Raw genomic sequence first — 16,039 nt, forward strand, 5'->3', positions numbered from 1 at the left:
ACAAGCATAGTTGAGATATACATAGAAACTACATCAATCTACAAAATTTTGAGTAATTTTTCTTTTAGCAAACTAGAAAACCGATCCATCCGATCAGGGTTTTTCGTTACCTCCGGACTATTTAAGGAGATGTAAGGTCTCCTGATGTGAGAAGTAAGGTCGTCATAGTCATCACCCATGAGCATCAGCACCCTCGCATCCAGCGTACATCATATATCATGGAAGCTCTTTCTCATTAATTAGTACATTGTACATAAACCATTACTACCTCTCTAATTCGCTACACTTGATTTGTTGAATGCAAAATCCACCACAATATATAACTAAAAATATATTTAATGAAGAATCAGTCCATACTTATTTAGTATCTTTAGTATTGATATAATTTCCTATATAAACTTGGTCAAACTATACATACTTTGACTTGTACCGTATTAAAATAATAAGATTATACTGCTTTTCTAGAGGAGGAACGGCGTAGTTATCTCTTATATAATACTTTATTTGTCCTACCTTGTAAGTTATCGATCTACGGCATGTTTAAGAGTTTTGTCACCTATGCTACAGGTCCGTTCAAACAATTCTGACAAGAGGGAATGGTTTTCATTTTTTGTATCAGGAATATTAGGTCGTCAGATCTTATACTAGTATTTGCTAATCGAAGGCTCTGTCATTTAATTGCTCAAGAGACGTGAGGTAAAGATATTTTTTATATAAAAATCAGGAGATCTTACCATCAATATTGAAGACCATAATTACCACTAATGAAAAATAGACATAAGATCTAGTTTGTTTCATAAAAAATGCCCACTTGTGCCGTTATAAATGAACAAGAGAGAGTGACCAATAAATTTGCATCCAAACATATGCCATTATGGAGCAAAACAACCCCTAAATTCACATCTTTACCCACACACTATGTCATTGTGAAAAAATAATCCAAATTAACCCTATAAATTTACAACTAAATATTATTCAAGAAACAAATGTGCATCTAAATTAGCCACTCTATCATCATTGTGGAAAATCATCTAGAAACCCTTTAGATTTGCATCTATATTATCACTTCTACCATTTTATGAAGAAACAAACTAAAATGTACCCCTCAAGTCTTGATTTAAATTATCCACATACCAATATTTATATTATTATTGTACATTCATTGATGAAAGAATTCATGTGTTATCATCATAGTCAAATTTGACATTGCTAACCACGCATGCCACGAGATGCCTATGATGCACGGTCCAGTTTATCAGGATTCAGGTCGTATATATTGCCGTCCGAAGAAACAACTAGCATTCAGTTTCTAGAAGCTTTCTGTATTCTTCTTTATTGTATCGGCCCATCCAAAGGCCCAAATTCCTTGTTGTCTGGGTCTTCGCTCCGAAGTTGCGGCCTGCTGAGGGCTCTCTCGGCCTGGTAGAAAAAGGCTCGGCAGTAGCCCGAGGCCATGTTGACGATCATTGTTTAGTTAGGAGTTGTAAAATTTTTTGGGCCTTGTTTAGTTCCCAAAATATTTTGTAAATTTTTTCATATTCTCCGTTATATTGAATCTTGCGGCACATGCATGGAACACTAAATATAGATAAAATAAATAAATAAATACACAGTTTATCTATAATTTGTGAGACGAATCTTTTAAGCTTAGTTGGTCCATAATTGGACAATATTTGTCAAATACAAATGAAAGTGCTACTATTAGTGTTTTACAAATTTTTTTGGAAGTAAACAAGGCCCCGGAAGACATATTTGGTTTCTTGCTTTTTTTGTTTTTTCTAATGTACTAGTTTGTACTAGTTATCCTTATGAATAAAGAAGAGTGACGCTCTGCTCAAAAAAAAAAAAAGGTAGCCTGAGCCCTGAGGCCGTGCGAACGTTTGTCCTTGATCACAGAGGACACAGCAGTACTAGTCTCATAAAAAAGTTGTACTACTCCATATAGGCCTAGGAATTTTGAGAACAATGGACATCCGACGCTCGTCGATCGCTCGCTTTTTGGCTTTTGATTCTTGACATACTGCAAGTACCTATTTTTTGAGCCTTGAGGGCACAAGTCACGTTGGAGCGTTGGGTCTAGTCTTAGAGCGTCTCCAATGACTTCCAAATAAGTAGTTTAGGAATAATTCTATTAGCTATTAAGGAAAGAGATTAAATAGCTAGTGACTTCCAAATAGCTAGTTTAGTATAATCTTCCATAAACATCTCTCTCATGATTCACATAATTCTTCACTACAATTAGCTTGTTCACTTGAGCTTATATGTTAGTCATTCAGCAGTGTTTTTCTCTCACAACAAATCAGCGAATGATATTTTTAGACATAATTTTTCAAACAAGCGAACATATTCATAATATTTATTTTTTATTATTTCTATATCTCTAGTTAGCTATTTACAGATTAGTCCTCCACCAACGGAGCCAGAAAGGGGTGGTGGTAGCGCCTCGTCGGCAGCTTTGGTGCATGGCTCTCGGCTTTCCCAACCTGGTTTAGTTTCAAAATATTTTATAAAATGGATTGTGTAGCATTTTCGTTTGTATTTGACAAATATTATCTAATCATGGATTTATTAGACTCAAAAGATTCATCTTGTAAATTATAGTTAAATTGTACACTTAGTTTTTTATTTTATCTATATTTAATGTTATATATATATATATATCGTAAAATTTATGTGATGAGAAATTTTAAAAATTTTACAATTTTTTTTGAGAAATAGGATAGCGCAGAAGCCTAGATGCTGCTGCTCTTTCTCGTAGAGGTCGGATTCTGACGGCACGGCGGCTGCGCAGGGCGGCAGGCAGAGGGACGTACTACTCCGTACCCCACGTGAGGCTCCGCTAGGATTCGACTTCGACCGGTCGGCCCGATCCGCCGGCTCTCGTGTGTTTACCGTTTTACGGCACGGTCTCGATGGTTCACGCTCTACGTGTGCAGCGATTTATGTCGCGTATTTAACTCACTGTCCGGAGTGAATGATTGGGTTTTTGTTGTGTGTGTGTGTGTGTGTGTGTTTTCTTTTCTCAAAACGAACGTGTACGCGGGCACGTGGTCTTATTAGAGCTTGCAAATGCCGAGAACGAGGGGGGAAAATTCGAGAGATCCTGAATGCACTCAACTTGTGTGCACAGGACCGTACCACGTGTCCATCCTAAGGAGAACCAACGTCTGTCTGGGAACTTTTATCGGCTGCTAGCTCACCCGTGCACCGTGTTTTGGCTCAGCTCCCAGTTGGCTGGCACGAGGTCAGCTACTACGTTTGCCGTGTATGCACAATTACTTGGTGCATACAGGATCCACCCTTTTTTTTTTCCCCGAGCGAGAGGCACCGGTACAGGATGCGCAACCGTGGATTTCTCGCACTGGAATTCCGCGTGTCATTCGATATATGCTCCTCTCTGTTCTGGAGTGGATTGAGGCGCCATTCTGAAGCTACAAAGGTTAGTTTTGCCATTCTGATGGGCCTAGCTAGTGACTATAGAAGTTAAGCAGACTGATAGCAATCAAACACTATCAAAAGAATTATGGCCGAATAGTTGTGGCACAACGTGAGGCTACAACCCAAATAGTTCCAGTATGTCCTCAATCTTGTACTCTAAAAGTTGATAGATATATGAGCGTAGAATAAAATAGCCGAACTGCAACTCATCAACAAGTCTCATCATGCTCTCCTTACAGTATTACACACGCAAAGCATGTGCGGATTTATTTGCTTTAAACCAAGCTTGGTAAATGGTCTCTTTCCTGAAACTTTGGAGGCCGGAATTGCTTGTAAGCGTATCCGGCCTAGAGCCTATAGCCTACCACTGCATGAAAAGAAATGGAATGAAAATATGAGAGTACATCTTGGACAGTAGTGGTAGTGTCCAAAGCATTGGAGAGGAGAGGCAGTGGTCCTTTATATTGCAGGGGCGATACATTATTCAAACATGCGTCCGCTCGCAGACATAGACGTTGCAGCTAGCGCTACGCGATTAGTGATTACTACAAGACTGGCTCATTGCTCTTTCGTCACCTTATATATGGTTCCCAAAATCTGCAAAACAAACTCTGCACCCATCAGTGTTCAAATACATTCAACTGTACTATAGTATAGCACTGATGACCTCGTGTCCTCGTCTTGCAACTCGCAAGAGAACGTAAACAACAGCGCCGAGTCACGTAAACAATTCCTTTGCAGTGAACCAGCAGCCTGAACCTGATTGACGCGTACTAGTACGTCCCAATTCCTATCGCCACACAGAAGAGCAGGCCAGGGGCCATGCATATGCATGTCTGGCCGTGTCCCGGAACGGCGGCCCGGCTCGGAGGGAAGCCATCTTCCCGTCCTCGGCTACTGGCAGCGAGCCCGGCGCCGGTGCGGCGGTGCCCGTTCATTGATTGCACCCTGCAGCTGCCGTGCGCCCTGCTTCCCCTAGCGCTGGACTGGACGGGTGCCCGGGGCACGCATTTCTGACTTGTGTACGTACTACGTGTGTCCCCCTGCCTGCTCCTGCTCTGCTGCGCGCGTAGGAGTAGTACTACGTACCGCCTGCATCTGCAGCGGGGCGTTTCCTTGGATCACGCGCCCCTGACAGATCACATCCGACCATCTATCCCCTCGCTGCTCTATGATTGAAAGTTTGGCTCCTCTGGATTGTTGTGTGCTTGTGCAGCGCAACCGTGCAGCATCCCATTAATCATTACCATCTTCCGAAAACTTTATCATGCTACTCACGCTTTTCTGAAAGTAAAAATTACCAATGGAGCGCGACAACATTGGAAATAGCATCCAATGTCAGGATTAGATATGGGTCCACCGTCCATTGTCAATGACACACCGGAGGCTACATATGTCATAAATACTAGCCTGAGAGCAAATCAAGCTCAAATTTCTAAATTAAGCTCTTAAACTTTTATTTACAGACTATAATAAAAAAAAAGTAGGGGCTCAAATTAAGACCTAACTCCAATAAAAAACAAACGAAGTCCTTATCTCACATGGGACCCACCTGTTATTGACAAATCCTACATCAAGTCCACCATTTGTAATTCTTGTCTTGATTTATGGGTGGGGAGAGGAAGGTGGGTGGGATCCACTAGATAGAGGGGTTCTAGATGTGAGGGACTGAAACTATAATTTGAGAGGACATGGATAATGGGAGCCCAAGTAGGAGGTGGGTTGAAGTTGATTTTTTTGATCAAGTCCCTAGATTTAGAATAGGGTTGTTTAGAAGGTGGGCTGGAGTTGCTCTTAGATTACTCTTTCATTTCAAATTGTAAGTCTTTTTATTTTTATCCTAAGTCAAACTATCTACAAATGTAACCAAGTTTATAGAAAAAATATTAATATTTTCAATATCAAATAAATGTGATATTAAAATATATTTCATGATATATCTAATAATCCAAATTTACGTTCTAGATACAATGTTTATATAAATTATATCTTGGGAACATAATATTAATATACTAAATCTAATAATATATCATCAAATAATGGTTACATATATTTTATGATATTTATCATGATAATCATTAATATATTTTTATAATTTATATTTGATTATATTTATTTAACAATATAATGTTTATATAAATTATATCTTGGGAACATAATATTAATATACTAAATCTAATAATATATCATCAAATAATGGTTACATATATTTTATGATATTTATCATGATAATCATTAATATATTTTTATAATTTATATTTGATTATATTTATTTAACAATATAATGTTTATATAAATTATATCTTGCGAGTATATTATTTATTATTTGATGTTAAATCTTCATAATTCGCGTTATATCTCTCACTAGTGAAATTATGTATTAATGTCTTTTATATAAATTTAGTCAAATTTAAGACAAATTGACATAGTACTATTCTAGAATTGCATCTTTTGGGGACAAAGCGAATATATATTGATGGAGCATGGTACTTGCAAGATTGTTGATATTTTTATTTATTTTTCTTATGTTTACACATAATATATATAAGTTATTGATCAGTGTCGGGTATACTACGCTCTAAAATGATGATTTAAAAAAGTGACAAATATGACTATGAGCAAGTAAAACCTAGAATAGGAACAAATAAAGCAAAAAACTCCAAGTAGAGCACCAACGAGATACATTATATGTAAAAATTATGTACCTGGTTCATATTCTCTAATTTAAAATAAATTATTTATGTGTTTTAGAAAATAAAGTAGTTTTCAATTATTTTTATTAAATGCAAAACCACATTAAAACTAGTTAGATGGCCAAACTTGTTCAATATTTATAATTTGATGGACAAAGATTTCTTGTTTAGAGTTGCACAACTACACACAAATTCGGGCAATAATTGGATAAATAAAATTAAGGTAACCCTAATATTAATGAAACCAAATTAGTATCATTATATATGTCTTGAAATCTATTTTCATTGTGTATTTATTTAGTGTCAATGATGTTGGTATTTTTCTAGGTAAAGTACAGTCAAATCTAAGATTACTTTACTTGTGATAACTCTAGGGTGTTGTGTTCTAATTTTTTAGGAAATTTTATGTCTTCAATAGTTGCATCCATGATCCATGTCTATGATACACAACTCTTAGATTTAGCTATTCAAATAAACAAAGATGTCATACGTGTCCTCAATGCAATAAATAAATCTAAACTTGATTGTAAGGCCTAAATAAAATTATATAACTCAACCACTCGCACACTATTTCATGCATTAGACAAGCTACATATATAAGCAAAGTTATTTTGTTAAGCATATGCATAGAGGCTTGCTACTTTAAAGTTGATCATGTATGTTTCCATAGTTTTTTCTGATATATTGATACAACTTTTCTTTGCACAAAAAACACTTCACTTTAATAATATCATAAAATAACCAAATATATTCACCTTCTTCCTTGCATGATTTACAAAGACATGTGCAATCTCAATCACAATATATTAATGAAAGAATCTAAGTTGTGAACATTTGCATATATTCAACACTTTGATTCATTGCAAGCATATTTTCATATTGAGAGATATGTAAAGTTCATCAATATATGAAACATAGGTAAAGTTCATCAATATATCTCATTCTTGAAATGGATCCTATTGAAACACATAGTTTGTTCTTTTTTATCGTGAATTTAACTTGTGAAGATTGAAGAATTAGATGAAGCGATATCCAAGGGCTAAATTATAATGAGCATTCTTTATCATGAAATGTGGTTATGCAAGATAGATATTCTTTGTGGGGATGCAAAATAGGTATATAAAGGCATATAGCACACACTATCTATATCTAACATATTTGAAATGAACTAAAGGGATTAAAAAATTTTACACGACATTTTTGTCTTAGAATTTGGATATCTTTCATGGGATGTGTCTATACTTACTCTTGGGGATTGAATGGCCCATTTCTATTTGCAACATTTTTTTTAATAAATGGTGGACTAAAATAAGAATATCTTATAAGTTGCGCATCTTATGTTGAGACATATATAGTTTCTCCTGCGGAGGCATACACGTATGCATATATCTCTAACATTTATGAAAGGAATCAGTTGGACAAAAATAAAAATATCTCGATACACACTCTCTAACATTTACGAAAGGAATCCATTGGACGAAAATAAAAATATCTCGATACGCACACATTTACTCATGGAGAAGTAATAAGAGCACATCTAGTATTTATAATATTTAATAATATGTATAAAAAACTAAAATATACATTACTATCTGTAACTATAATATTTATTAATATATGATTAAAAAAGAAAATTTGTATTTTTCATAGTGTACTTATTTAGTATCAATGATGTTGGTATTTTTCTTGATGAAGAACAGACAAATCTAAGTCTTTTTTACTTGTGATAATTCTAATAGTCAATTTACTTTGGGAATGGAGTTAGTACCGTTAGTATATTTCAAACTCATTTCATAGCTAAAGTTGGTCATGGCTAGTATGTTCCTGTAACTTTTTTGTAAATATATTGACAAAGCTTTCTTCACACAAAAGCACTTCACCTTATTAATATCACCAAATATATTCATGTGCTTCCTTGCATCATATACAAAGATTTTTGCAATCCTGATTACAAAATATTAATGGAAAGCATCCAAGTTGTGAACATTTGCATATAGTCTACACTTTGATTGATTGCAAGCATATTTTCATTGAGAGATAAGTAAAGCTCATCAATATATGTCATTCTTGAAATGGATCCTATTGAAACACATAGATTTGTTCTTTTTTTATCGTGAATTGAACTTGTGAAGATTGAAGAATTAGATGAAGCGATATCCAAGGGCTAAATCATAATGAGCATTCTTCATCATGAAACTTGTAGTTATGCAAGATAGATATTCTTTGTGGGTATGCAAGATAGATATAGAAAGGCATATAGCACAAGTGCACTATCTACTTCTAACATATTTTAAATGAACCAAAGGGATTAAAATATCTATAGGGCATTTTCTCTTAGAATTTGGATATCTTCCATGGGGGTGCAAAATTTATTTAATAAATGGTGGAATAAAATGAGAATATCTTATAGTCGCGTATCTTATGTGGAGACATATATAATTTCTCCTGTGGAGCCATACATGTACACATATATCTGTAACATTTACGAAAGGAATCCATTGGATGAAAATGTAAATATCTCGATACACTCTCTCTAACATTTATGAAAGGAATCCATTGGACGAAAATGAAAATATCTCGATACGTACTATTTAACATTTACGAAAGGAATCCATTGGACAAAAATAAAAATATCTTGATACACACTCTTTAACATTTAAGAAAAGAATCCATTGGACGAAAATGAAAATATCAATACGCACTCTCTAACATCTACGAAAGGAATCCACTGGACGAAAATGAAAATATCTCGATACACACACATTTACTCGTGGAGAAGTAATAAGAGCACATCTGATATCTATAATATTTAATGATATGCATAAAAAACTAGAATACATATATTTTTTCCAAAGTTCATAAATCTTCTGAGAGAGATATACTCACAATAAATCTTTTAGCACATTAGCACTAGTATATATCTAGTGGAGTTTACACATGTACCATGCCCCAACCCCAGGCCCAGTAGAGAGGGTCTTGGCTTTCTCTGCCTGCCCTCACAGCCCTCCACACTCTTTTGCCCCTTTCCAGTTGTCCATGACCCCATCCCATCCCTTTCACCACCGCCCCTCTTCCTCCTCCCCTACCTGCACAGCCCCTCGCTGCCAATTTCCCTCATAACCCGTCGTCCAGAGGCTCGTCCGTAAGTCTCTAATCTTGATTGTGGCACTCACTCTGTTCCTAGAGAGAGACGGGAGGGAAACGGAGACCGGGAGAGGGAGAGATGGGTGTAGAAGCAAGAATTCTCCCCAATTCTGTGCCTGGATTGCTTTCTTAGTCTAATGGTAGTTGGTAGTACGTAGCTGTAGACCGGAGCCAAGTGAGGGACTGTTTGCTAGTCGCAGTACTGGTTAAGCGATGCTGCAATTTTCTATTCCCTAGGTCTTTGTGAGGTGGTAGATCAACGGAATTTCGTGTTTTGGGCAGGGAAGCAAAGGTGGTGGTGGCCATGCTGCACCACCACGGTGGCGCCGGGTCCCCGTACATGGCCCCGACGACGGCTGGCACGGGCGCGGGCACGGCCCCGCTCTCGCCGACGCCGACGGCGCCCGCCGTCGTGTCTGTCACCGACATCCCAGCCGCCCCGCCGACGATGCAGCTGCAGCCGGCGGGGCCGAGTGCTAATTTCGAGGAATTGCCAGTGGTCGGCTCCGGCTCTGGCGTCGGCGTCGGCGCCGGTGCCGGTGCCGCGGCCAGCATCATCCAAGACGACGACATGCAGGCCGACTTGGGCGGCAGCGGCGCGGGAGCGTCCGGCTCGGGCGGCCACCACCGGTGGCCGCGCGAGGAGACGCTGGCGCTCATCAGGATCCGGACGGAGATGGACGCCGACTTCCGGAACGCCCCGCTCAAAGCGCCGCTCTGGGAGGACGTCGCCAGGTGAGAAAACGCATTCGCAAGCCGTAATCTTTTCTTTTTCCTCGCCCTCCTTTGCCTGCTGGCTGGCTGGCTGGCTGCTGCCGCGGAATGCGGCTAACGGTTTCACGGAATTTCACCTCTTCTCCGTGTCCGGCGTTGTTGCGTCGCCGGTGAAATGATGGGGAGCTATCCTGTCGTCTATCTTTACCCGGCCACTGCTTTTCCCCAGCGCGCTTTTGGCGTAATGCTCCCCGGTTTCTGTGAGATTGGAGCCTAGTGAAGTGGTAGGTGCCGCCAGGGCGCCAGCGCAGGCGCAGGCAGGACGATAAGGATCTGGAGTCCGTCGGCGCCCGGGCAGCCGTATGCCGCGGCGTGATTGTGCGTGCAGGCGCAGGCCGCACACACAGACATGGCGGCAGCAGCAGCAGCCTGCTGCTGCAGGCTATCACGGCACTGTTTTTCTATTCCCTCTATTCCTTTTAAAACACACTTGGACTTTGATGGATGCACCAAGTTTTCCGGGGGGGAGAAAGGTTGGAAAAGCATTTCGCTGGCTGCACCGGCGGCCTGCCGCTGTCATCACCGCTTAGTATGTTTGTTCCTCGGACACGATGCCATCAACTTGACATCATCAGTTCATCACCACATCTCTCTCTCTCTCTCTCTTTGTGCTGATTGATTATTCCTAGCACTGCTGACGGCTGATGCTTCCACCGTCGTCGTCGCTTTACATGTCTGTCCGTGTCTCCGATCCGCTTCCAAATTCCAATTCCTTCCGCGTCTGTTCGTCCAGTCCTTTTCAGAGAAAGAGGAAGAATGATGGCAAGCTTTGACCACTCACTTAGATGAAAGATACTCCTCTGCACACGCACACTGCACACACAACCCAAGTCATCACCTCTTCATGACTCATGCTGGTTGAGACGTGAACGCGAGAAATAGCTAACAGGTGAGGCGTCCGTGCTGGGGCGCATTTTTTTTTTTTTTTTTTGGTTTGCAGGAAGCTTGCAGAGCTGGGCTACCAACGGAGCGCCAAGAAGTGCAAGGAGAAGTTCGAGAACGTGGACAAGTACTACAAGCGCACCAAGGACGCCCGCGCCGGGCGCCAGGACGGCAAGAGCTACCGCTTCTTCTCGCAGCTCGAGGCGTTGCACGCCGCGGCGCCGCCGCAGCTGCTGCTGCCGCCGCCGCCCCCCTCGGGCATGAGCATGACCACGGTGCAAGCTGGCCCTCATCAGCCCATGGCAATGGCATGGACGGCGGGCCCTTCGGCGCTGGGCCCTCCTGCCGGCGCCGGCCTGCCGGACCTCAGCTTCTCGTCGATGTCAGGGTCAGAGTCCGAATCCGACTCCTACTCGGACGACTACGACTACGACGACTCTGATGCCGGGGAGGAGGGCCTCGGCAGGGAGCAGGGCCTCGGCAGGGGCGAGTGCGACAGGGAGATGATGGCGATCTTCGAGGGGATGATGAAGCAGGTCACGGAGAAGCAGGACGCCATGCAGCGCGTGTTCCTGGAGACGCTGGAGCGGTGGGAGGCGGAGCGCACGGCGCGCGAGGAGGCGTGGCGGCGCCAGGAGGTCGCCCGCATGAACCGCGAGCGCGAGCAGCTCGCCAGGGAGCGCGCCGCCGCGGCCTCCCGCGACGCCGCGCTGATCGCGTTCCTCCAGCGCGTCGGCGGGGGACAGGGGCAGCCCGTGGCGCGGCTCCCTCCGCACAGCGCCGGCGTCGTGCCCGCGCCGCCAATTCCGGACCACACCCCTTCGTCGCCTCGTCGCCACGACGCGGCGGCGGCGGCCACCTATCTTCAGCAGCTGGTGCCCACGTCGCACAAGGCGGTGGAGGCCTTGACGTGGACGGGAGGCGAGGGCAGCGGGTCCACGTCGTCGTCGCGGTGGCCCAAGGAGGAAGTGGAGGCGCTGATCCAGATGCGGAACGAGAAGGACGAGCAGTACCATGACGCGGGGGGCAAAGGCCCGCTTTGGGAGGACATCGCCGCCGGGATGCGCAGGATCGGGTACAACCGGAGCGCCAAGCGGTGCAAGGAGAAGTGGGAGAACATCAACAAGTACTACAAGAAGGTGAAGGAGAGCAACAAGAGGCGCCCCGAGGACTCCAAGACCTGTCCGTACTTCCACCAGCTCGACGCCATGTACAGCAAGAAACACCGTGCTGGCGGCGGCAGAGGCAGCAGCAGAACCGCACCTGCAGCCAACATGGCCACCGCCGTCACCGTCGCCGTCGCCGTCGCCGCTGCCGTGCAGGACAACCCGAGCCAGCGCGAGCTCGAGGGAAAGAGCAGCAACGATGTCGACCACCGGAAGAATGATGAACTGGGAAACGTGCAGGCTTCTCCCGGCAACGGCGATACAGCACCAACGACCACCACCCCGCCTGGCGACGGCGCCAAAAACAAGGTAAGATCGCACATTCACTGTTAAACTTTCCATATTTGGCAACCAATTAATTGCACAAGCTAACCAAGATTTAGAATGTGCAGACGGCAGAGGACAATGTGACTGAAACAAATGTGCAGCACCAGCAGCAACAGCAGCAGGGGTTCAGTGCGGACGAGACGGACAGCGACGACGACATCAACATGGCAAGAGACTACACAGTCTACACTGAAGAAGGCAACGACGAAGACAAAATGAAGTACAAGATGGGCGTCCAGAAGCCTGATGTGATCGGGAGCAGCGGCAACGTACCTGCATCACCACCAGCACCAGCACCAGCACCGGCAGCACCAGTGACGGCTGCAGCACCGACGAGTTCAGCTGCCCCAACGGGCAGCACCTTCCTTGCCGTTCAGTAGAGGGCAATGCTGCAGGAGCAGGACCAGTGCCAGCTGATCAGCACCAGTGCATCACCACCTTTTCCGGCCCATAATCACCTAGTATACTTGCCCTGGCTTTGAACCATCTGAATACCATTTATTGATTTGTTCTGTAATAAGTACCAGATCATGAAAGGTTAAAAAAAAAGGTAGTAGTAAGACTGAAGAACAGAGGAGGTAGCAGAGGCGCCTAAACAGAAAGTTCTTTTCTTTTTTCTTACCATAGGTCATGTTATACTTTAGCCTATTGCAAACAACTGTACATTCATGTGTCAGTCTCAACTTCCAGTAATCTTCTCCGATCAAAATTGTTCAGGGATTTGGAGCGGCCAATCGACATTTCTTTCAGCCATAAATGGCCTAATCTCTTTTTTTTAATCCTTCAGATAATGTTTTGCCGATTCCTGGTGTTTGTTTGTATGTGGTATTTTAAATCAATCCATGTGTTGGAGTAGATTGTGTTGAAAATTAGTTAATTGTTAATTTCAATGTATTCAAATATATGTGGATTGAATAAATACGGGTGCATCCAAACAATACCTTCGATGGTCGCATGGATTAGACAAGGAATGTATGGACCAGATCCTGAGTTATGCAATTGGACTTTGTATTCTTGAAATTTGCTAAAAACCTTAAAAATTGCTCTCCAACAGTTTTGCATTTGACTTATGCATTTTGGCAAATTTGGCATTTGATGGACCAAACTTGGCATTTTTGCATAGGCACAATGGCTTGGTAATTTTGATATCCCGAAAATCTTGGACTCCTTGTCGTGCCCGTACCCCCCACGTCGCGGTAGTTTCCCGTGAGACTTATGCGCGACTCTTTTCTTTCCCCCGCGGGCCGCCTCCTTTCTTCGCGCACCACCTTCTTTCTTCGCGCAGGGACGAAGAGATCCATCGCTGCCTCCTTTTCTTGCAGCAACGCGAGGCTAGGAGATCCAATCGCCGCATCTTCACCGTGTCGCTCCTGTACCGCAACGCCGTCATCTTGTTGGGGTTCACTGGCGTGAGGAAGACGTCGAAGTCCATGCGCTGCTGCCGCGTCGAGTTGATCACGGAGATCGATCGCGGCGAAGGAACGCGCGATGGGCGAAGGAATTGCGCGTGAAAAAGAAAGCGCTCGCGCGACGTGCGAGAAAATTTCCCGCGAAGATGAAAGATTCCCGGACAAAATTAGTTGGGTCCACTATTTTGGGAAATGTCAAGTCAAAAATGCCAAACACTTGGAGATGAATTTATTTTTCCTTTGGCAAAACGTTTAGGGATTTGGCAAACTCCAACAAATGGCAAATTTCAATTGCATAACTGTTGGAGATGCTCTAACATGCAATTTCTTGACCTTTTCTTGGAATTGGAGACGTTGGATAATTTTTCCCCTTGAGATGTAGTTTCAGTGTTTCCTAAGAAATTTTATGGTGCATGCAAATCGTGGAGGCTATTACTAATTGAAGAGTTCACACTAATCTTTTCACGAGAGTGGTAGTAAAAAATTATAAATCCTATATATATTTTTTACAATAACTTGGAAGTATACCATTTAATTTAGCTATGTACTCATTGTGGTTGTGGGTGTGTAGGAGGGGGTGGGAGGGGGGTGCTTGTTGGTTTTTTTGTGCGCTAATTGGGCCGCGCAAGTTGGGCCTACGTGGGAGGAGTGTTAAAGTGGAAGGAGGGACGGAGTTAGGAAGGCAACCAAATGGTTTTTTCTTTTATGGTTGTGGAAGCTTTAGGTTATTTGGTTAGTCAGTTCAATTTGCTGTTAAAACCAAAGCTAAGGTCAACTAGCAAAAATTCTAAATACAAAGATAGAACAAAAAAGCCCTAAAAACGGTTTGTTTTTTTGTTCTTTCAACTATAATGTGTCCACCCATAAGTTTATACCCATTTATCAACTCAGTCATGTAGTAGTGGCCCATCTATGATCCATCTCCTTTTCTCATAAAGTTTTTTGGTTGTTATGCATTAGGTGGCTATACTTAGAGCCTACCTCTCTTCTCGTTCTTCCTCTCTGTGCTCCACCTCATTCTAAAGCTTACTAGCAACTTCTTACTATATTTGCTCTAAGTGTATATGGTTAGAATGACCTTTGCTATGAGACGAAGGGAGTACAAGTTGTAGTCGGGTGGATACTTCGCCACCTGTGTTGCTTCTGGTGCCCCCCTCATGCCGGCGGCTGAGGGCGTGATGCCCCGCCACTTTGGCGGATGCTTTGTTGTCGTGTTGCTTGGGCGGATACTTTGCCGCCTTAGTCATGTCGCTTCTTGGTGGATTTGGCCACGCAACATCATCTCGTTTGTTGGTAGCCTCGTGTTGATGTTTTTTTCTCTATAGGTTCAGTCGTTTAGGATGGGGGTGGAGGACCTCTCCCTATTGTTTTTGTTCTGGTTCCTAACCACTTCCTTTGGGTTCGCCCGTAGTTATGTTGTGTGCGTTGTTCTTCCGGTCCTTTTCTTATTAATGAAATACACATGAGGTGGTGTTCTAGAAAAAAAAATGGAGGTGGCAACAAGTTGCATGATAAGATAAGAGTGAGAGAAAGAGTATGCTTGAGTTTATTATACCCCACATGAATATAGTTGAGACTTTATATACGCAACATAAACATTAGCTGTGTGCCAATCATATAATCATACTGTTTGAGATGCTTGACAGTTGTTGATCCTAAATTCAGAGTCACCGACAAATAACTAAGCGCCGCCTACTCTGGGCATTGTCAGATTTCATAACCGATCGGCATCACGAGCTACAAATCTGGAGCTTCATTTTGTCCGGTATATTTTTCAGAGAATCAGATGTTACCTGGGTTTTGTATAAAGAAAAAAAAAGTTACCAGGGTCAACTTACACTAACATATCTCATGGGCCAACGAAATGCAGGTCGCTTTTCCCTTAAAAGTTTTTTAGTGCCGCACATACAGAAAGCCCAAGTCCGGTAGATTACGCGCAAGCCTGTTCGGTTCGGTGATTCTTTTGGACGTAATCCGATCACACTGCAAATGACACCTCGTTATATGTTTCCACCGTGTCGGATATGGCGCTAATTCTATCCCGACCCCCCTCCCTTTGTGACTGTAAAAGCTTTAGGACTTCGCTTCCAGCAATGGCGACGCTGCTCCACCACCTTCCGTCGTTTTTTTTTTTTTTTGTGCGAGTGTCTCATGCTTCTAGCTCCGAGCTCGGCGGCGGCGGCGCGGTCGCCATAGGTTACCTGTC

The 16,039-nt window shown here is 42.8% G+C and overlaps 1 protein-coding gene across 5 annotated transcripts; it reads left to right on the plus strand.

Annotated features, from left to right (window-relative positions):
* Positions 8,869-13,226, plus strand: LOC8075157 (trihelix transcription factor GTL1). Of its 5 annotated transcripts, none has more exons than XM_021460502.1 (4): positions 8,869-9,480; positions 9,558-10,010; positions 10,990-12,406; positions 12,481-13,226. In XM_021460502.1, the coding sequence occupies exons 2-4, from the start codon at positions 9,580-9,582 to the stop codon at positions 12,802-12,804; spliced, it is 2,172 nt and encodes a 723-aa protein (XP_021316177.1). In that variant the 5' UTR covers positions 8,869-9,480; positions 9,558-9,579; the 3' UTR covers positions 12,805-13,226. The 5 variants fall into 5 exon arrangements, with proteins under 5 accessions (XP_021316177.1, XP_021316178.1, XP_021316179.1 ...); XM_021460503.1 differs by having other exon boundaries at positions 8,869-9,474; XM_021460504.1 differs by having other exon boundaries at positions 8,870-9,273.

Source organism: Sorghum bicolor, chromosome 4 (assembly GCF_000003195.3).
Source record: "Sorghum bicolor cultivar BTx623 chromosome 4, Sorghum_bicolor_NCBIv3, whole genome shotgun sequence".
In the NCBI taxonomy this organism is placed as follows: domain Eukaryota; kingdom Viridiplantae; phylum Streptophyta; class Magnoliopsida; order Poales; family Poaceae; genus Sorghum; species Sorghum bicolor.

What these genes read in the sequence shown, in the direction of transcription:
- LOC8075157 (XM_021460502.1), top strand. Translation starts at nt 9,580, where the DNA reads ATGCTGCACCACCACGGTGGCGCCGGGTCCCCGTACATGGCCCCGACG. An exon ending in CTCTGGGAGGACGTCGCCAG is followed by an intron (nt 10,011 to 10,989) that starts GTGAGAAAACGC and finishes TTTGGTTTGCAG; the next exon opens with GAAGCTTGCAGAGCTGGGCT. An exon ending in GCGACGGCGCCAAAAACAAG is followed by an intron (nt 12,407 to 12,480) that starts GTAAGATCGCAC and finishes ACCAAGATTTAG; the next exon opens with AATGTGCAGACGGCAGAGGA.